Source organism: Rhinoraja longicauda, chromosome 30 (genome assembly GCF_053455715.1).
Source record: "Rhinoraja longicauda isolate Sanriku21f chromosome 30, sRhiLon1.1, whole genome shotgun sequence".
Lineage (NCBI taxonomy): Eukaryota > Metazoa > Chordata > Chondrichthyes > Rajiformes > Arhynchobatidae > Rhinoraja > Rhinoraja longicauda.
Window position 1 is genome coordinate 16,495,274 of NC_135982.1, and position 16,065 is coordinate 16,511,338.

The following is a 16,065-nucleotide window of genomic DNA, read 5'->3' on the forward strand; positions in this document are numbered from 1 at the left end:
GTGCATTTGATCTCTGCCTCATTGTGGCCTTTAGCATCATAATCCTCAGATTAAAACACAAAGATATACAGGTTTGTAGGCTAATGGGCTTGGTATAATTGTAAATTGTCCCTAGTGTGTGTAGGATAGCGTTAGTGTGTAGGGATCGCTGGTCGACGTGGACTCGGTGGGCCGCATGGCCTGTTTCCGCGCTGTGTCTTTATACTAAACCAAAACGCATTTAGCAGAGACAGCAGGAGAGGCAGAAGGCCCTGGAGGGGGTGGCAAGGGACCCAGCCTTGAGCAAGGGAATAGAACAAGTTGGATTGCCTGGAAGAGGGCATGCCCAAATGGATGGAACAAAAAGGGGAGCAGGGGGATTCCTTGGGGAAGGGGGCAGGAGGAATAAAAGGGGTAATTTCCAGCTTTTTATTGGAATATTGGTATTGCATACAATCCAGGTTGCACCACTACAGGAAGGATGTGGAAGCTTTGGAGACTGTGCAGAAGAAGTTTACCAGAATGCTGCCTAGATTAAAGGCGATTAACTAGAGGAGAGCTTGGACAAACTTGGATTGTTTTCTCTGGAATGTCAGACTGAATGGAGACCTGATAGAAGTATATGAAATTATGAGAGGAAAAGATGGGGTAAACAGTCATATCCATTACCCTCGGGTGGAAATGTCAAAGATTAGAGATCATAGCTTTAAGGTGAAAGGGGCAAAGTTTAAAGAACATATGCGGGGCAATTTGTTTTTTTTACAGAAGCTGGTGGGTGCCTGGAATCTGCTACCAGGGATGACAGTGGAGGCAGATTCAGTCGTAGACTTTTAAGAGGCTTTTAGATGGGTACATGGATGTGCAGGGAATGGAGGGGTATTGATCATGTGCATGCAGTTGAGATTAGTTTAGCTTGGCATCATGTTTGGTGTAGATACTGTGGGCCAAATGGCTTGTTCCTGTGCATTACTTTTCTACGTTCTGTATGTTTAAGACTGTGCAATCACCCTTTCTGTTCTTGTCATGATTTTATACATTTCTATCAGATCAAATACAGTAAACCCTCGTTATAACCAGACCATGGGAGAGCGGGACGATGACATGGTGTCCTTTATTGCCGATTGTCTGCGCAACCGAGTAAGGGATTCACTCCACTCCAACAACGGTCACTCCATGAAGCAATGTTCTTTTTATAAATAAAGTTATTTTTAATAATGAAAAATGTATTTTGTTACTGCAAGCTAAAAATACTAAAGACTGTTTGTCACATTGTTTGGTGGTTAAGTGTCAATTGGAGAGATTTCTTGTTAATTTCAATGCCCTGTTCATTTCATTGCCCTGTCAATGTCATTGCCCTGTCAATTTCATTGCCCTGTCAATTTCATTGCCCTGTCAATTTCAATGCCCTGTCAATTTCAATGCCCTGTCAATTTCAATGCCCTGTCAATTTCAATGCCCTGTCAATTTCAATGCCCTGTCAATTTCAATGCCCTGTCAATTGCAATGCCCTGTCAATTTCAATGCCCTGTCAATTTCAATGTAGCCTGTGTTCTGAAGAAGTGCCTCGACCCAAAACATCACCCATTCCTTCTCTCCAGAGATGCTGCCTGTCCCGCTGCGTTACTGCAACATTTTGAGTCTATCTTCTTAAAAGACAGTCGACTATAACCAAAATCCTTTATAAATGGGTCTGTAATAAAAAGGGTTTACTGTACCATGCACTTCCAGCATTTTCTATGTTGATAGTATTAGCACCTCAAGTCTTTGACAATTAAGCAGAAGAACCACATCTCTATAAAGTAGCATACTCTCAGTACTTTACACCAATCTGGATAACTTGTTTAAACCCACATCTTTCTAATTCAGCTGCCAGCTGATTGTAGAATTTATACTTTATATACTAGAATGCATTTCATAGCCAATTAGTTCAAAATACCGCACCAGGCCGAAATATAAATAATAAATCCCCAATTAGATTGAACTGTGCAAGATAATCAGAAATAAAATATTAATTAACCTAATCACCATATCATTAACAGATAGGTAATCTGTATTTTGCATGGTCAAGAATCAAAAGTGGTTTATTATCATATGCGCCGAAAGGGAACAATGAAATTCTCGCTTGCAGCAGCACAACAGATAATGTAAACACCGTACTTTATTAATACTTACTCTCCTGTGGTTTTATGACAAACAGATCATGAAATCTTCACTTCAAAACATTGATTTGCGGCGCGACTTCCCCAGGCAGGGCCGCCATGTTGAGAGCAAGGGCAATGATGCGCCGGCGCTGTCCGTCCGCCCGCCCGCATTGGCACGCTGCTGAACCAATCGCCACTTTGCGTGCGGCGCCCGGCGATGAACCGAACGGTGATGGAGGGAAGGAGTTACCGAGATAATGGCGCTGATGCCTGAGCTGGGACTTGGGGCTGGGACGGAGGGGGAGGGAGATTCTGTTGATGTCAAGCGGCACACCCGCTGAACTGCAGCGACACTGCGCATGCTCGCTGGACCACCGGCCGGTCGGTGGAACATGCGTACGCGTGCGCTTACACGGCTCCCTGACAGGGAGCATTAACACGCATGCGCGCATACTGCTCCCTGAGGAGGGCGCGCCAGCACGCGTGTACGTACACGCTTCACTGGGCGGTGGAGCAGAGATGCGCGCGCGCAAAGCACGGTTCCCTGACGGTGGGGAGGAGCGCAGATTCGCCCAGTGGCTGGGGCCGTGGGTCACGTGGGGGTGGCTCTGACGTCAGGAGCGGCGGGCGCTGGTCCGGCGTTGCCAGGTAGGGCAGGCTGCGCGTGCGGTTGCCGGTGGTCGGAGCGTCGCGGACCCGGGAGCGAGGATGAAACAGAATGGAGCGATCAATCCGATCGACGTGGATGCCGACTCCAGGGGCCAGGGCGGGGCTGCCGAGCCGCCGCCGCCACTAACGGCGGCGACAGCAGCAGCAACTCCATCGTCCGCTGTCGGCCGGACCCTGAGGTACAAATGTGCCGCCTACATGCTGGCGCTTCGACCCTGGAGCTTCAGCGCCTCCCTCACCCCCGTGGCCTTGGGCACGGCGCTGGCCTACAAGAACCTGGGCCACCTCGACCTGCCCATCTGCCTGCTGGCGGCCCTGGCCGTGCTGGCCGTGCACGGAGCCGGCAACCTGGTCAACACCTACTACGACTTCAGCCGCGGCATCGATCACAAGAAGAGCGACGACCGCACGCTGGTGGATCGCATCCTGGAGCCGCAGGACGTGGTGCGGTTCGGAGCCTTCCTCTACACCCTGGGCGTCCTCTGCGCCTCGTCCCTCTATTACTTGTGCAAGCTCAAACTCGAGCACTTGGCTCTCATCTTCTTCGGGGGGCTGTCCAGTTCGTTTCTGTACACTGGAGGTACGTGGAAGGGAAATCACTGAACTGCCATAATTTCAGTTTAATTACAAAAACCAATAAAAGTGCAGGTGCCAGTTATCCGTAATGGAAATAAAAGGCTGGGCATTTCAGCTGGATAAGCAGCGAGCGCCTGTGGAGAGATAAACCGTCAGGTCGAAAATCCTTGGCCAGTTTTTATGAAGGGTATCGGAACCTAAAGCTATTTCCCTACACACGGACGCTACTTAACCTATTGAGTTTTGCCTGCATTTCAACTTTTCCGAGTTTATTTTCAGTTCCACTGGAGCATGTTTCACCAGGAACCATTCACCTTTATAGTTTTCTTTGAACCGTTGTATTACTTTCTTGACTTTGCCAATTGCATTTTATTTTAAAGTAACGGTATGAAGTTTGTACGGCCGGATTGTTATTCATGATGTTGCTCTCTTAAAGCAATTTAAACCCACATAATTTTGTATGATTTCAAAACTAAAACATAAACGATAAAGAGAGTGAAAGTAAAAACAGAAAGGTCTTGTAGTGAGGGAGATACAACGTGTTGGAGTAACTGAATCGGACAAGCAGCTTCTCCAGGGAACATAGGCGAAGTTTCAGGTGGAAACCTTTCTTCAGGCGAGGTTATTCGTACCATCGTCATTTTATTCTCACTTTTTGTTTACATTGCACAACAGTTTACGTTCTCTTGCGAAGCTGGCGAGTTTTGAGGAGTGGTAGACATACACGTACTATAGACTCGTGTAGAATACTTTTTTCAAATTTAATTATTTAACAGACCTGAATTTTATTTCGAAAGATTGGGTTTGCTCAATAACTTTGTCATCTTTCTCTCTTTCTTTAATCTAGGGCTTGAAACCTACCTGGTTTCACTTCTGTTTTAATCACCTCATGTTGGGGAATAGAGTAGAAAAGCATTTGCAGAAATGAACCATTATGACACGGCTTTGATTGGAAAAAAACCTTTATTTGGCATTTGGTCCTTGGAAAACAATTACATAGAAACCGTAATATTATGTTGCATGATCATTTACAATCCCAATTGTTAGACACCTGCTTCTTTTAATAGTCCAGATTGTAAACCAGTGGGTCAGAATATAAAATGGTTGTGTGGCTGGGAACCAGAGTCCAAGCTGTGGGTGGCTACGGTCAGAGATGGGTCAAGAACATGTGTAGGTTTGCAGCTCCAACACGAGTCAGTCCTACATGTATACTTGCCACTCAGCTGGCTAGATTCACTGGAGAACATATGTAATGTATAATGTAAACAGAAAGTGAGATAAAAGGGGGTTGATATGAATGGGGGGGAGGGGAGTTAGGTTTATTACTGTCGCATGCACCAAGGTATAGTGAAAAGTTTTGTTTTGCATCCCCCCCAATCCGGTCAGACAATTTTATACATAAATACTATTATGTCAAACACAATAGGTAGAGCAAAGAGGAAGATACACAGTGCAGAATATAGTCCTCTGCATTGCAGTGGTGCACTTCCTTTAGTTAAAGTTCAATATCCACTTTGAGGTAAAAGTGAATTGGACAGTACCCTAACAATTGGAAGAACTGTCGGAAGCTCAATAACAGGGAGTAAACTATTTCTGAGTCTGGTTTCAAGCTTCTGTACCTTTTGTCTGACAGAAGCAGGGAAAAGAAGAAATGACTGAGGTGGAACAGGTCTTGTCCATCCAATAGTCTGAAAAATCTGGCTCAGCACTAGCAAAGTCCCAAGAATGTCTAGTTACTGGAGTTTACTGTATTTAATCTTTTTTAATTAGTTGCTTAATAATATTTACAAAATATATAAAACATACATAAGATACATCATATCATTTACACTAATATAATGATTTAACAGATAGTGTCCCTGCCTCACTACTCCGGGGACCTGGATTCAATTCTGAGTTTTGAGTAGTGTCTGTGTGAAGTTTCCACATTTTCTGTGACCGCGCTGACTTCTGGTGCTCCAGTTGCATATCGTTTATTCATTTGTTCTAATCTCTCTATCGCCGTCTATATCTCTCGTTTCCCATTCCCCTGACTCTCAGCCTGAAGAAGAGTCTCAACTCCAAAACGTCACGTATTCCTTTTCTCCAGAGATGCTGTCTGACCCGCTGAGTTACTCTAGCTTTTTGTGTCTTCCTTCCAAAAGATATGCTGATGGGTTAATTGGCTACTACAATCTATCCCTTTTGGTAGGTTTATGGTAAAAAAAGAATCAAAGCAGCGTTGATGGGCGCTTGTAAGAAAGTAAACTGCAAAGGTTGAGGGAAATATGAGGGTCAACGTGGAACTGCTGAGCAAAATGGCAACCTCTTCTTTACTGGAGACAAAGTTCAACATAAGGCAAGGAATAACAGAGTGCAGACTTGAAGGGTGTGAATGAAAACTTGCTACTTTGGGGAAAATCTGGTAGAAAAAATGGGGCCAGTGGCATTATTGACTCAAAGAAATATTAGCAGCACTAGAAAGGAATTTGCTCCCTGATTAGTGTAAAGCAAACCTTTGGGTTAGAATTAAGCAACAGTAAAACAAAACTACGAGATTTGTATGAACTGCAGTAACATTAGGAGTGAGCGAGAGTGTAACATTGTTGGTCAGGCACCATTTGTGGTAATGGTGGACATTCATTAATCCCTATTGTAGATTTGCAGTGTAATGGAGAGCCTTGCACTTATTTTATCTGCACCTTCTCTGTATTAAGTGCTGTAACACAGTATTCTGCACTTTTTTTTCACTTTGCATTACCTGATGAGCTTGTGCGTGATTTGATTGTACTCTTGTGTATGATTTCACAGGATACCACACAAAGCTTTTCGATGTATCTTGGTACATGTGACAATTATAAACCAGTGCCAATACTAATTTCCTAAAATGTGTCTGAGAGTATTCTTAGAACATAGTACAGTACAAGAACAGGGCCTTTGACCTACAATGTCTGTGCCGAGCATAATGTCAAGACTATCTCTTGTCTATCTGTGCATAATCCATTTCCCTCCATTCCCTGTATATCCATGTGCCTATCCAAAAGCCTCTTGAATGCTACTATCGTATCTGCCTCCATCTCCAACCATAGCAGTGCATTTTATGTGGTCACCAACCTGTGTAAAAAAAAAAAGGGTTGTCCTGCATCTCCTGTAAACTTTGCTCTTCTTACTGTGTTTCCATTGTCAAATATCACAGTATGAAGTAGTTTGTTTTAGACAATAGACAATAGGTGCAGGAGTAGGCCATTCAGCACCGCCACTCAATGTGATCATGGCTGATCATTCTCAATCAGTTCCCCATTCCTGCCTTCTCCCCATACCCCCTGACTCCGCTATCCTTAAGAGCTCTCTCTTGAATGCATTCAGAGAATTGGCCTCCACTGCCTTCTGAGGCAGAGAATTCCACAGATTCACAACACTGTCTGAAAAAACACTTCCTCATCTCTGTTCTAAATGGCCTACCCCTTATTCTTAAACTGTGGCCCCTGGTTCTGGACTCCCCCAACATTGGGAACATGTTTCCTGCCTCTAATGTGTCCAACCCCTTAATAATCTTATATGTTTCGATAAGATCCCCTCTCATCCTTCTAAATTCCAGTGTATACAAGCCTAGTCGCTCCAGTCTTTCAACATACGAGAGTCCCACCATTCCGGGAATTAACTTAGTAAACCTAGGCTGCACGCCCTCAATAGCAAGAATATCCTTCCTCAAATATGGAGACCAAAACTGCACACAATACTTCAGGTGCGATCTCACTTGGGCCCTATACAACTGAAGAAGGACCTCTTTGCTCCTATACTCAACTCCTCTTGTTATGAAGGCCAACATTCCATTGGCTTTCTTCACTGCCTGCTGTACCTGCATGCTTCCTTTCGGTGACTTTTGAGTGAAAGAGCACTAGGGAACATAGATCGTTCCATAATTGGGAGGGATTTAATTTGGGAATTATTGAGGACTGGATCAATAATTGCGTCACCTTGTTTGAAGGGTGTCCACCCCGAAAAGTCAGCCATTCCTTCTCTCCAGAGATACTGCCTGTCCCGCTGAGTTACTCCAGCTTTTTGCGTCTATCAATAATTGAGGGTTTGTGGAGGTTGCAGGGATGGAGAGGACAAGATCATGCAGGGCAGGGTGCTTTGGAACCAAGATACAGTGAAAAGCTCTGTTTGCATGATTTCTGGTCAATTCATACTATACGTGAGAAGAGTCAAGCTGTACATAGATACAGCAGGTAGTGCATAGACAAAAGTACAGGGATACCACTGAATTTCCGGCAACTGTAGTGCGGCACCTTCTTTAATCCGGACAAAATTACGAGAGCACACTTGAAATCCCCCCCACACTGCCTGCCCCCGAAAATGTGGCGGACGGTCTCGACCTAATTGGGACTTCCACGGCCGGACTTGGTGAATGCAAGTTTCCAGCAAGGCTCCGGAACCATGGTTGCCGTAAAATCAGTGGTATACCTGGACTAGAGCAGAATTATATAATTATAACGTCACAGTTACAGACCTATATTATTCAACTTCCTAAGAGAGGTACAACTGCAAATCAGAAGGTGTAGAATACAATAACGTGCAAATGTTGAATTAAGTTTTTAATATTTGGTTTCATTGAACCAGAATTAAGATGCACTTTAAATGGCACCTCACTGCTTTGTGCATGTAGCACAACTAACAGAAGTTTGTCATCTAAGCCTGAAGTTGAAAGTCCTTGGTGCTACTCGTCCATTTCGACCAAGATGCCCCATTGAAGCTAGTTCAGTTTGGCCCATGTCCCTCTAAATCTTTCCATTCATGTACGTGTCCAAGTATAGTTTAAATGCTATTTATTGTGTGCGCCTCACTACTTCCTCTGGCAGCTCGATCCCATATACCACCCCCCCCCACCTTCTGTGTGGCCCTCGGGTACCTATTAAATTTGTCCTCAACTTGACCTTTGCCCTCAATCTTAAAGCTTTGCCAATTTTTGCCTCATTGAGATTTAATGGATAAATTGTCTGTTGAATTACCTGTGTTTTGTGGGAATGCATGGTGCTATAACTCTGCACTTAAACACTTGCAATCCTCTTTCAGCATGAATGAGCATCAATTAAGTGGTCAAAAGGGCCTTCAGTATGTTTTTTAGATACTTTGTAATACTAATGTATAGGAAGGGACTGCAGATGCTGGTTTAAACCGAAGTTAGACACAAAAAGCTGGAATAACTCAGCGGGTCAGACAGCATCTCTGGAGAAAAGGAATAGGTAACGTCTCGACCCAAAATGTCACCTATTCCTTTGCTCCAGAGATGCTGTCTGACCTGCTGAGTTACTCTAGCTTGTTGTGTCTATCTTGCAGTAATCATGTATTTTGTGTTTATTTACTGCATTTCAAATATGCTAACCATTGGTGTTTTCTTTTGGTCCTCTATAGGTATTGGATTTAAATACTTTGCCCTTGGTGATATCATCATTCTGATCACCTTCGGTCCACTCGCTGTGATGTTTGCCTATGCTGTTCAAGTGGGTTACTTGGCCATCTCCCCGTTACTTTATGCAATTCCTTTAGCCCTGAATACAGAAGCTATCCTGCACAGTAACAATACCAGAGACATGGAGTCCGATAAGCAAGCTGGGATAGTTACCTTTGCCATTATTATTGGACCAACATTATCTTACATTGTGTATAACCTACTAATATTTATACCCTATATTATATTTTGTATTTTAGCAACTCACTATACAATCAGCCTCACATTGCCACTTTTTACTCTGCCTTTGGCATTTGCACTTGAACGACAATTTCGAAGCCGGCAGTATGCCAAAATTCCCCAGAAGACTGCAAAACTGAATTTTTTACTGGGATTATTCTATGTATTTGGTATATTGTTAGCTCCACCAGGAACCTTGCCAAACTAAAGACACGGACTCCTTTCTAGATGGCAGTGTCCAAACTGAAGTTGATTCCACTTTGGTTTTTGTTTTGAAGTGTGATCATTGAAAAGATAATGTTCTAACTGAGCCCCTGTTCCTGCTAAAGTTAGCAAACTCTTTCTTTAAACGATGCCACTTTCTATCGCCGAGCAAAGGCACATATGGGGGGGAAAAATTGATAATGCGTTGCATTCTCATTTACGAAGTGGATTAGAACAATGGTATTGGCGTCATGAAAATCATTTTGTTTAGTTTTGCATAAGTTGCAACAACAAGCACAATGTTAGCATTGTGTTATGGTTATATTTCAACTGGGTACTGCAATGGCTTTTTTAAGCATTTGCCTTATCCTAAGCAAAGTTTTATTTAATCACAGAAAATAAGTTTAAATGTGATGTCCAATTTTCAATTTCAGAGCTTTATTTTAAGCTCTTAAAAGGTTACCAGTGAAAATCATTCATAGCTTGTAATGTTATTTATAGCCTGCCATGTGAAATTAAATTGCATATTTTATATTATGACTATAATGTTGATGCCATTGTAATTTTGTCCCATTGTATGTATCAGCATGTCCAGATCATCTAAGTTAAACAATTAATATTTGGCAGCACAAATGATGCACAGATAAATTATAGGAACTGAGAAAAATGGATCTAGGAAGTAATAATCTAGCTCCCAATTGAAAAATGACATTAAGAAGCATTAGATTTATTTTGACTTTTATAGTCATTTTGATTTCTTGATTGTAATTGCATTCCAGTGCCATTATTTTCTATTTTATGATAAATTTCAGGGTCTGATTAATGAGAGTTGTTAACCATATTTGTACGTTTGTACGTTCTCCCCGTGACCTGCGTGGGTTTACTCCGAGATCTTCGGTTTCCTCCCACACTCCAAAGACGTACAGGTATGTAGGTTAATTGGCTGGGTAAATGTAAAAATTGTCCCTAGTGGGTGTAGGATAGTGTTAATGTACGGGGATCACTGGGCGGCACGGACTTGGAGGGCCGAAAAGGCCTGTTTCCGGCTGTATGTATATGATATGATATTGGAGTTTTGTTTTAATTTTTGGGCTTTATTTAATTTTGGAGATGTGATGCATAAATTGTTAAAAAGCAAATTAGCAAGATAACTGGACCTGGAAAAGAAAATGTCTCCTTCAGATGGATGCGGTATTTAATATTTTGTATTTTTGCTTAAAAATAATTCAAATGCTGAAAAAAATCAGTGAACAAAAGAGAATAAATAGATGTTTTTTTTCCTCTTTGCATACCTCAAAGTTGTTGGGTGTAACTAATGAATTCTCAGCAGCCATTCACCCATAGTGCTACTTGGCACTGTTTGAATTGTGGATGAATCATACTTCCTTTTGAAAAATACTTGTGGAAAGTCCAACATAAGTACATTGCCCTCTTCAGCCCTCAGCAAATTCCCGTAATGATACATGCCTCATGTTTTCCAAGAAACCCACATAATTGAAACTGGTTTGCAACAGCTGCAAAAAATGGAAATGGATTTACTGGTTTTCCATGGAAATTCTGTCCTATCTTTATGCCCTGATCATAATGTGTCATCTTTAGCTGCTTTTGGAATGATTCCAAGATTAAGTCCTTGAGACCCTCGATCAATGAATATCCCTTCCAAACCTGGATGATGATGTTTCTTCTGCAGAGATTGGAAAATGCATGTTTTGCAATTGGGTTACGATGTGTTGTTTATTTCAGCACCATCACTGGAAAACAAAATATGGATGGAGTGAAATGTGATCATGGCCATTTTCGGTCCTTTTGTGATATTCTGAAAATTCAATCGGGCATTTCATGGTTTGAGTTGTGCTTGTGCCTCTGACCCAAATTGATCATCAGACTCGCGTCATTCTCTTCCAGTGGCCTGTCTCCAGGAGAAATTAGTCCATCCGTCCTGAGTATTCTCATGGTTAATAACTCTCAATGTAAATTTTTTATTGACAAACTGGATTGGAGCCTCACTAAGGCAAGTCCTTGAAAGCTTTACTATTTTCACCCCTAGCTCTCTGGCGCTCTGCTCAGAACTACCATAGTTGATCAGTCCTGGGCTCACCTAGACTGGAACCAACCAAGGAAAGTCTCAAGGTGCTTTAAAATGTCAGCCTTTGATCACTCATCTGACCCACATATTTTCCTTGGTGCCAGATGAATCTCCAGCTGTGCACATTGTGGAATGCATGGTTGCAAAAAATTAGCTTCCAAGTCTGAAATTATCTTTATTGAGCCAAGCAATGGCCATATACTAACTCTGTTATTCAGTAGAGAGAATTAACCCATATCTTCCAGTGTAGATTCTTTAGAATGTCAGTCTTTGAAGGACATTTAAAATTGGAGGTAACTACTTCTCATTCTGCTGGGAAAGTAACATTAGACCCATGTGGATCTGCTGTAAGAAGAGTCTTCAGTTTTATCTATCTTTTGCATTATGTTAGATTTTTGTGTTTGTGGAATAGCAAATCAAATTGAACTTTCATTAATATTACAAGAGATTTTTTTCTTTATTGTTGCTTTATTGTGCAAAGAGGTGGCATTAAGTTCAATTTATCAAAGATATATGATGAATTTGTAACTGATAGCAGAACGATTAAGGAAAAGTGGAGGCAAATGGACGGGATTGAGTATAAAGAACGGTCCTGACCCGAATCGTTGTCTGGTGTTTTCCGAACACTGATGCTGCCTGATGCAGTGAATTCCTCCAGCATGTTTGTTTTTTTTCTCAATATTGCGGTTAGTCTCTTTGTATCCATCAAAAAGTCGTTTGTTATCTGCAAATCGTTTGCAATAAGTGAAATTACTGACTTTCACCAAACTGGAAAATAGGGCTAATGATGAGAACAAGCCAAAATCCTGTTAAATATTTGGTTTCTTGCCTCATCTATTCATTTGGGAATTAGCTGTACAATATTTTTTTGCTAGAAGAGTCATATTTGGGCACTTTCAAAAATCAAACAGTTAGGACCAGTAAATAGGTTATTGAGATATGTAGCACTTAACTAATGGTACAGGCACCTCGTGTTTTACGCTTGTTTGAGTTATGCATTTTTGAAATAACATGCTGTTAATTAATACAAAAACCTAATATGCATGCTCTATTTTTGAAGTGTTCAAATTTACGTGTTTAAATGTTTACATTTAAATGTTTAGTTTACGCATTTTTGATTTGTGTGCTTATTTTCAATAATGTTATCCCCGCATAAAATGTGAGTTGCCTGTACTCCCAAATAATGTGAACATGTATACCAGTATTTCATCTCTGCTCAAAATTATCTCTTTGGATGAAAGCCAAGCTTTTTAATTGTTCAAACATGCTTGTGGTTTTTTTGGGCAACCTGGGGCAAGACAGCTCATTTCTTTCTTTAAAGGACAATTTTCCAGAGATCAAGTTTACTTGAAAACGTGTAAGGTACATACAATTCCATGAATACCAGAGGCTTCATTGTTCAACACTCAATGCAAAGAAAGCACTGCCTGTTAAAAGCCACAACACTAATCTGGTTCTTTACCATACTCAACATTTAACAGGGATCATTGGATAGGGATTTTTATAATAATTTAAACTGCCCACTTCCCCATTAGCCTAGAATCGCTTCCTAATTACTACCACGGTTTAGATTAGGTCATCTTCCAAACATCTTGCAGGTCAGGCAGCATCTGTGGAAGTAATCTTGGACTCTGGAGAGTCTGGAAAGAACTGGAGAAGAGCCCCGGACATGAAACATTAATGGTGTCTCATTCCGCAGAGGCTGCTTCATCTGCTGAGTGTTTCTAGCCATTCTTCCATCGTCAAATCTTTTTTTTTTATTCATAGAACATCTTTTTCTCATGTTCAATGCCATGTTAAGTAGTAAAGCAATCAAAGTAGGACCTTTAGCAAGTTGAGTAAGTCACATTTTCGAAAAAGTGCTGCTATCTTTTCAGTGTAAAGATAAAACATTTGGCCATGTAGCTGTCGGGTGCAGACGATCAATTTTCAAATAGACATTTGTGATCCCATTGAACCCAAATCCTGTGGCTGATCGCTTTTTGAAGTACATGCTGGATTTTTAGTTGGGCTGCTTTTACAGAAACTTATTCAGACAAGGCAACAAAGTAAAATCTGAATTGGGTAATAGATTAGGTTCTATTGTTTTTAGTATTTGAATAAAAAAGAAACCTTATGGGCAAACAGAGTTGTCACAATTATTTGTCAATATTCCAAGATGCAGCTTCAGGAAAGGTAGACATCATTAATTTGAAGAACATGTTTGGAAGGTCTTTATTTGAGAAAGATTTCACAAACGGGTTTCAAATGGGGGTGCTATTCCAATACCCAATTGCAGGTAGTTCTGCTACAATGCTGTTTCCATAATGCAAATTTGTTATAACATGCTTTCCATTGATTACTGGTGAGCCATTTAAAAGTTTATTTTGAAAATTGACAAAAAAAATTAAAAACTTTGTCTTGGGGAAAAAACAGTTTATGGGGGGGGGAATAGGATTTCCATTTACATGCCTGTCAGTAATTAGACAGCATTGTCACTTAAGGACATAATCTGTTAACTTCACTGCGGGTGGCAATTTAAATTGACAAGTGATTATTTAGATTAACACTCCTGCAATGATACTCTATTAAACAGTGTCAATTTACAATGTATATTTCTGGCCTACAGATTTTTTTAAAACTATTTAAAAAGTCCCTTGTACTTTTGAAAATCATGCTGGAAAAATAACTTTTTTTTGCAGCCCCTGGCCCCCTTTACCCCAATGACAATTGTCATTCATTGCGGGGTTTCTTAGGAACACAACTATCGCATTGCAGCAGAACTGCCTGTACAGGGAAACATCCAATGCAAGATATCAGCTGATGTAAATATGTTGATTTTTTAACATGGATGTATGACCTGCACTTTTTTAAATTATGGGAAAAAATTATGATTTTTGATGAAGTCTGCAAAGATATACGGAAATATTTGGCAACCTTTTTGCAAGAATAATGTCTATCTGGAGGGCGGATTTTTAGCTTTAAATTCAAATGATTTGTAGAGACCCACTGAATGTACGTATCATAAAATTAATTTGTTTGAATAATGAGTTTCCAATGTTATTACTTATGATATAAATTTCACATTGCATCGTGAAATTATAGTACATGCATGACAAATACTTGACAGTCATCTTAATGTTTGCTTTACTGCATTTTAATGCCGTAATTAAAAAAATCCCAATCTTCAAGTGAGGTTCCCAGAGCAGATTTGTCAGCTTCCCTGTGTGTGCTATTTTCAACATGATCTATTGCAAGAACATAGCTGCCAGCACTTGGGCTGACCGTTGTGACCTTTTACAAGCCACGGCCTAAAGGGGAACATACAAACATACTTTAGTTGTTGGGAAATGCTGCTGCTTAAAGAATGGATGGTGCAGTGATGGGAGGGACTGGGAGCAAATCCCCTGAGGAATTGGGTGTATGGGGATCTGAGATGCTGGAGAAGATCAGAGCCTGATCAACCCTCAGGATATACAACCAGGTGCACCTGGCAAGAGGCTGGTGACAGATTTTCTTGCGACATGTACTCTGTGTTCCAAGGGATTTCCTTCTACACCCACTGTGGAGCCACCCTATCAATTTCAACAATGTTGTTTTAGAAATGCTATCAAGTGTTAAACGAAAAATAGGGAAAAATTGCAAGTGTGGAAAAAATATTTTAGGTGCATACCAACTTAGCTTCAGCAGAATTACATTTTTGTCAGTTCTGCACTATATGCCAATTAAACTCAGATGTGGAACTTTAAAAATAAAAAGGTTCATAGAGCATTTGTCTCTGGGTAATTAAAACTCATCACACTGGGCATTAAATTCCATCACAAATCTTATAAATACATTGATTCGATGTTCAAAATACACTTAACTTGAAAATACACCTAACAACCACAATACTGTGCCCATTTCCATTACACTTTATACTTATTGGAAATTTGATTCCTAACTTTGCAGCAATGCAGATCAGTCTGAAGAAGGGTCTCTGCCCGAGAAGCCGCCCATTCCTTCTCTCCAGAGATGCTGCCTGTCCCGCTGAGTTACTCAAGCATTTTGTGTCTAGCTTTGGTTTAAAATGGCATCTGTAGTTCCTTCCTATACACTAAAGGTAAACCTGGCCACCCTCCATTGTATAGAGAAAAATCACTGAGAAAGCTCCAGGAACATCTTTTGTGGGAATGAGCAAATGCCACAGCCAACATTGGAAAAGAAACAAATCTCCAAAATCAGCTGGATATATGTTGCTATTTAAAAAAGATGTCTACTTTTCAGTCCATGAATAACCTGAATCGGTATCACTTTGGTAGAAATCCGAAGTCTTTATACTGTTTTGTACAATGCAAATTTTATATTGAGTGAGGTATGAGTTTCTATGTTATAAAACAGTATGCTGAGATTTGTTTATAGATTTTATTAATACTGTATCACTCGGACAAAAAACATCTATTGCAATAATGTATAGTGTTTTCTTAATGTCAACAAAATTGTACATATTTATAGTAAATCCTTGACTATTCTAATAAATTGCCTCTTGGATTTACTACATTCTGATTCAAATGGTTGTGCTTTTCTACTCTTAGCATTAGGTGCCAGCTTTAGGTATCATCCTGGGAATGATCACACTCACTCAGATTAAACTATAAATTCATAAGTGAGAGGAGCAGATTTAGGCCATTCAGCCCATCAAGTCTACTCTGCCATTCAATCATGGCTGATCTAACTCAACCCCACTCTCCTGCCTTCTCCCCATAACCTCTGACACCCTT

At 40.8% G+C, this 16,065-nt stretch overlaps 2 protein-coding genes across 2 annotated transcripts in view; one reads left to right on the forward strand and one right to left on the reverse strand.

The window, feature by feature from the left end:
* The window catches only part of mtor (mechanistic target of rapamycin kinase), a 234,675-nt gene extending 232,220 nt beyond the window's left edge, over positions 1-2,455 (reverse strand). Inside the window, exon 1 of the mRNA XM_078425527.1 lies at positions 2,152-2,455. The gene's annotated coding sequence lies outside the window, so the exon portion shown is untranslated. The remainder of the gene's footprint in view (positions 1-2,151) is intronic.
* A 299-nt stretch (positions 2,456-2,754) lies between these two features.
* Positions 2,755-15,774, forward strand: ubiad1 (UbiA prenyltransferase domain containing 1). Its single transcript, XM_078425150.1, has 2 exons — positions 2,755-3,369; positions 8,760-15,774. Exons 1-2 carry the CDS (start codon positions 2,829-2,831, stop codon positions 9,242-9,244), a joined length of 1,026 nt encoding a protein of 341 aa, XP_078281276.1. The 5' UTR covers positions 2,755-2,828; the 3' UTR covers positions 9,245-15,774.
* Positions 15,775-16,065: the final 291 nt, after the last annotated feature.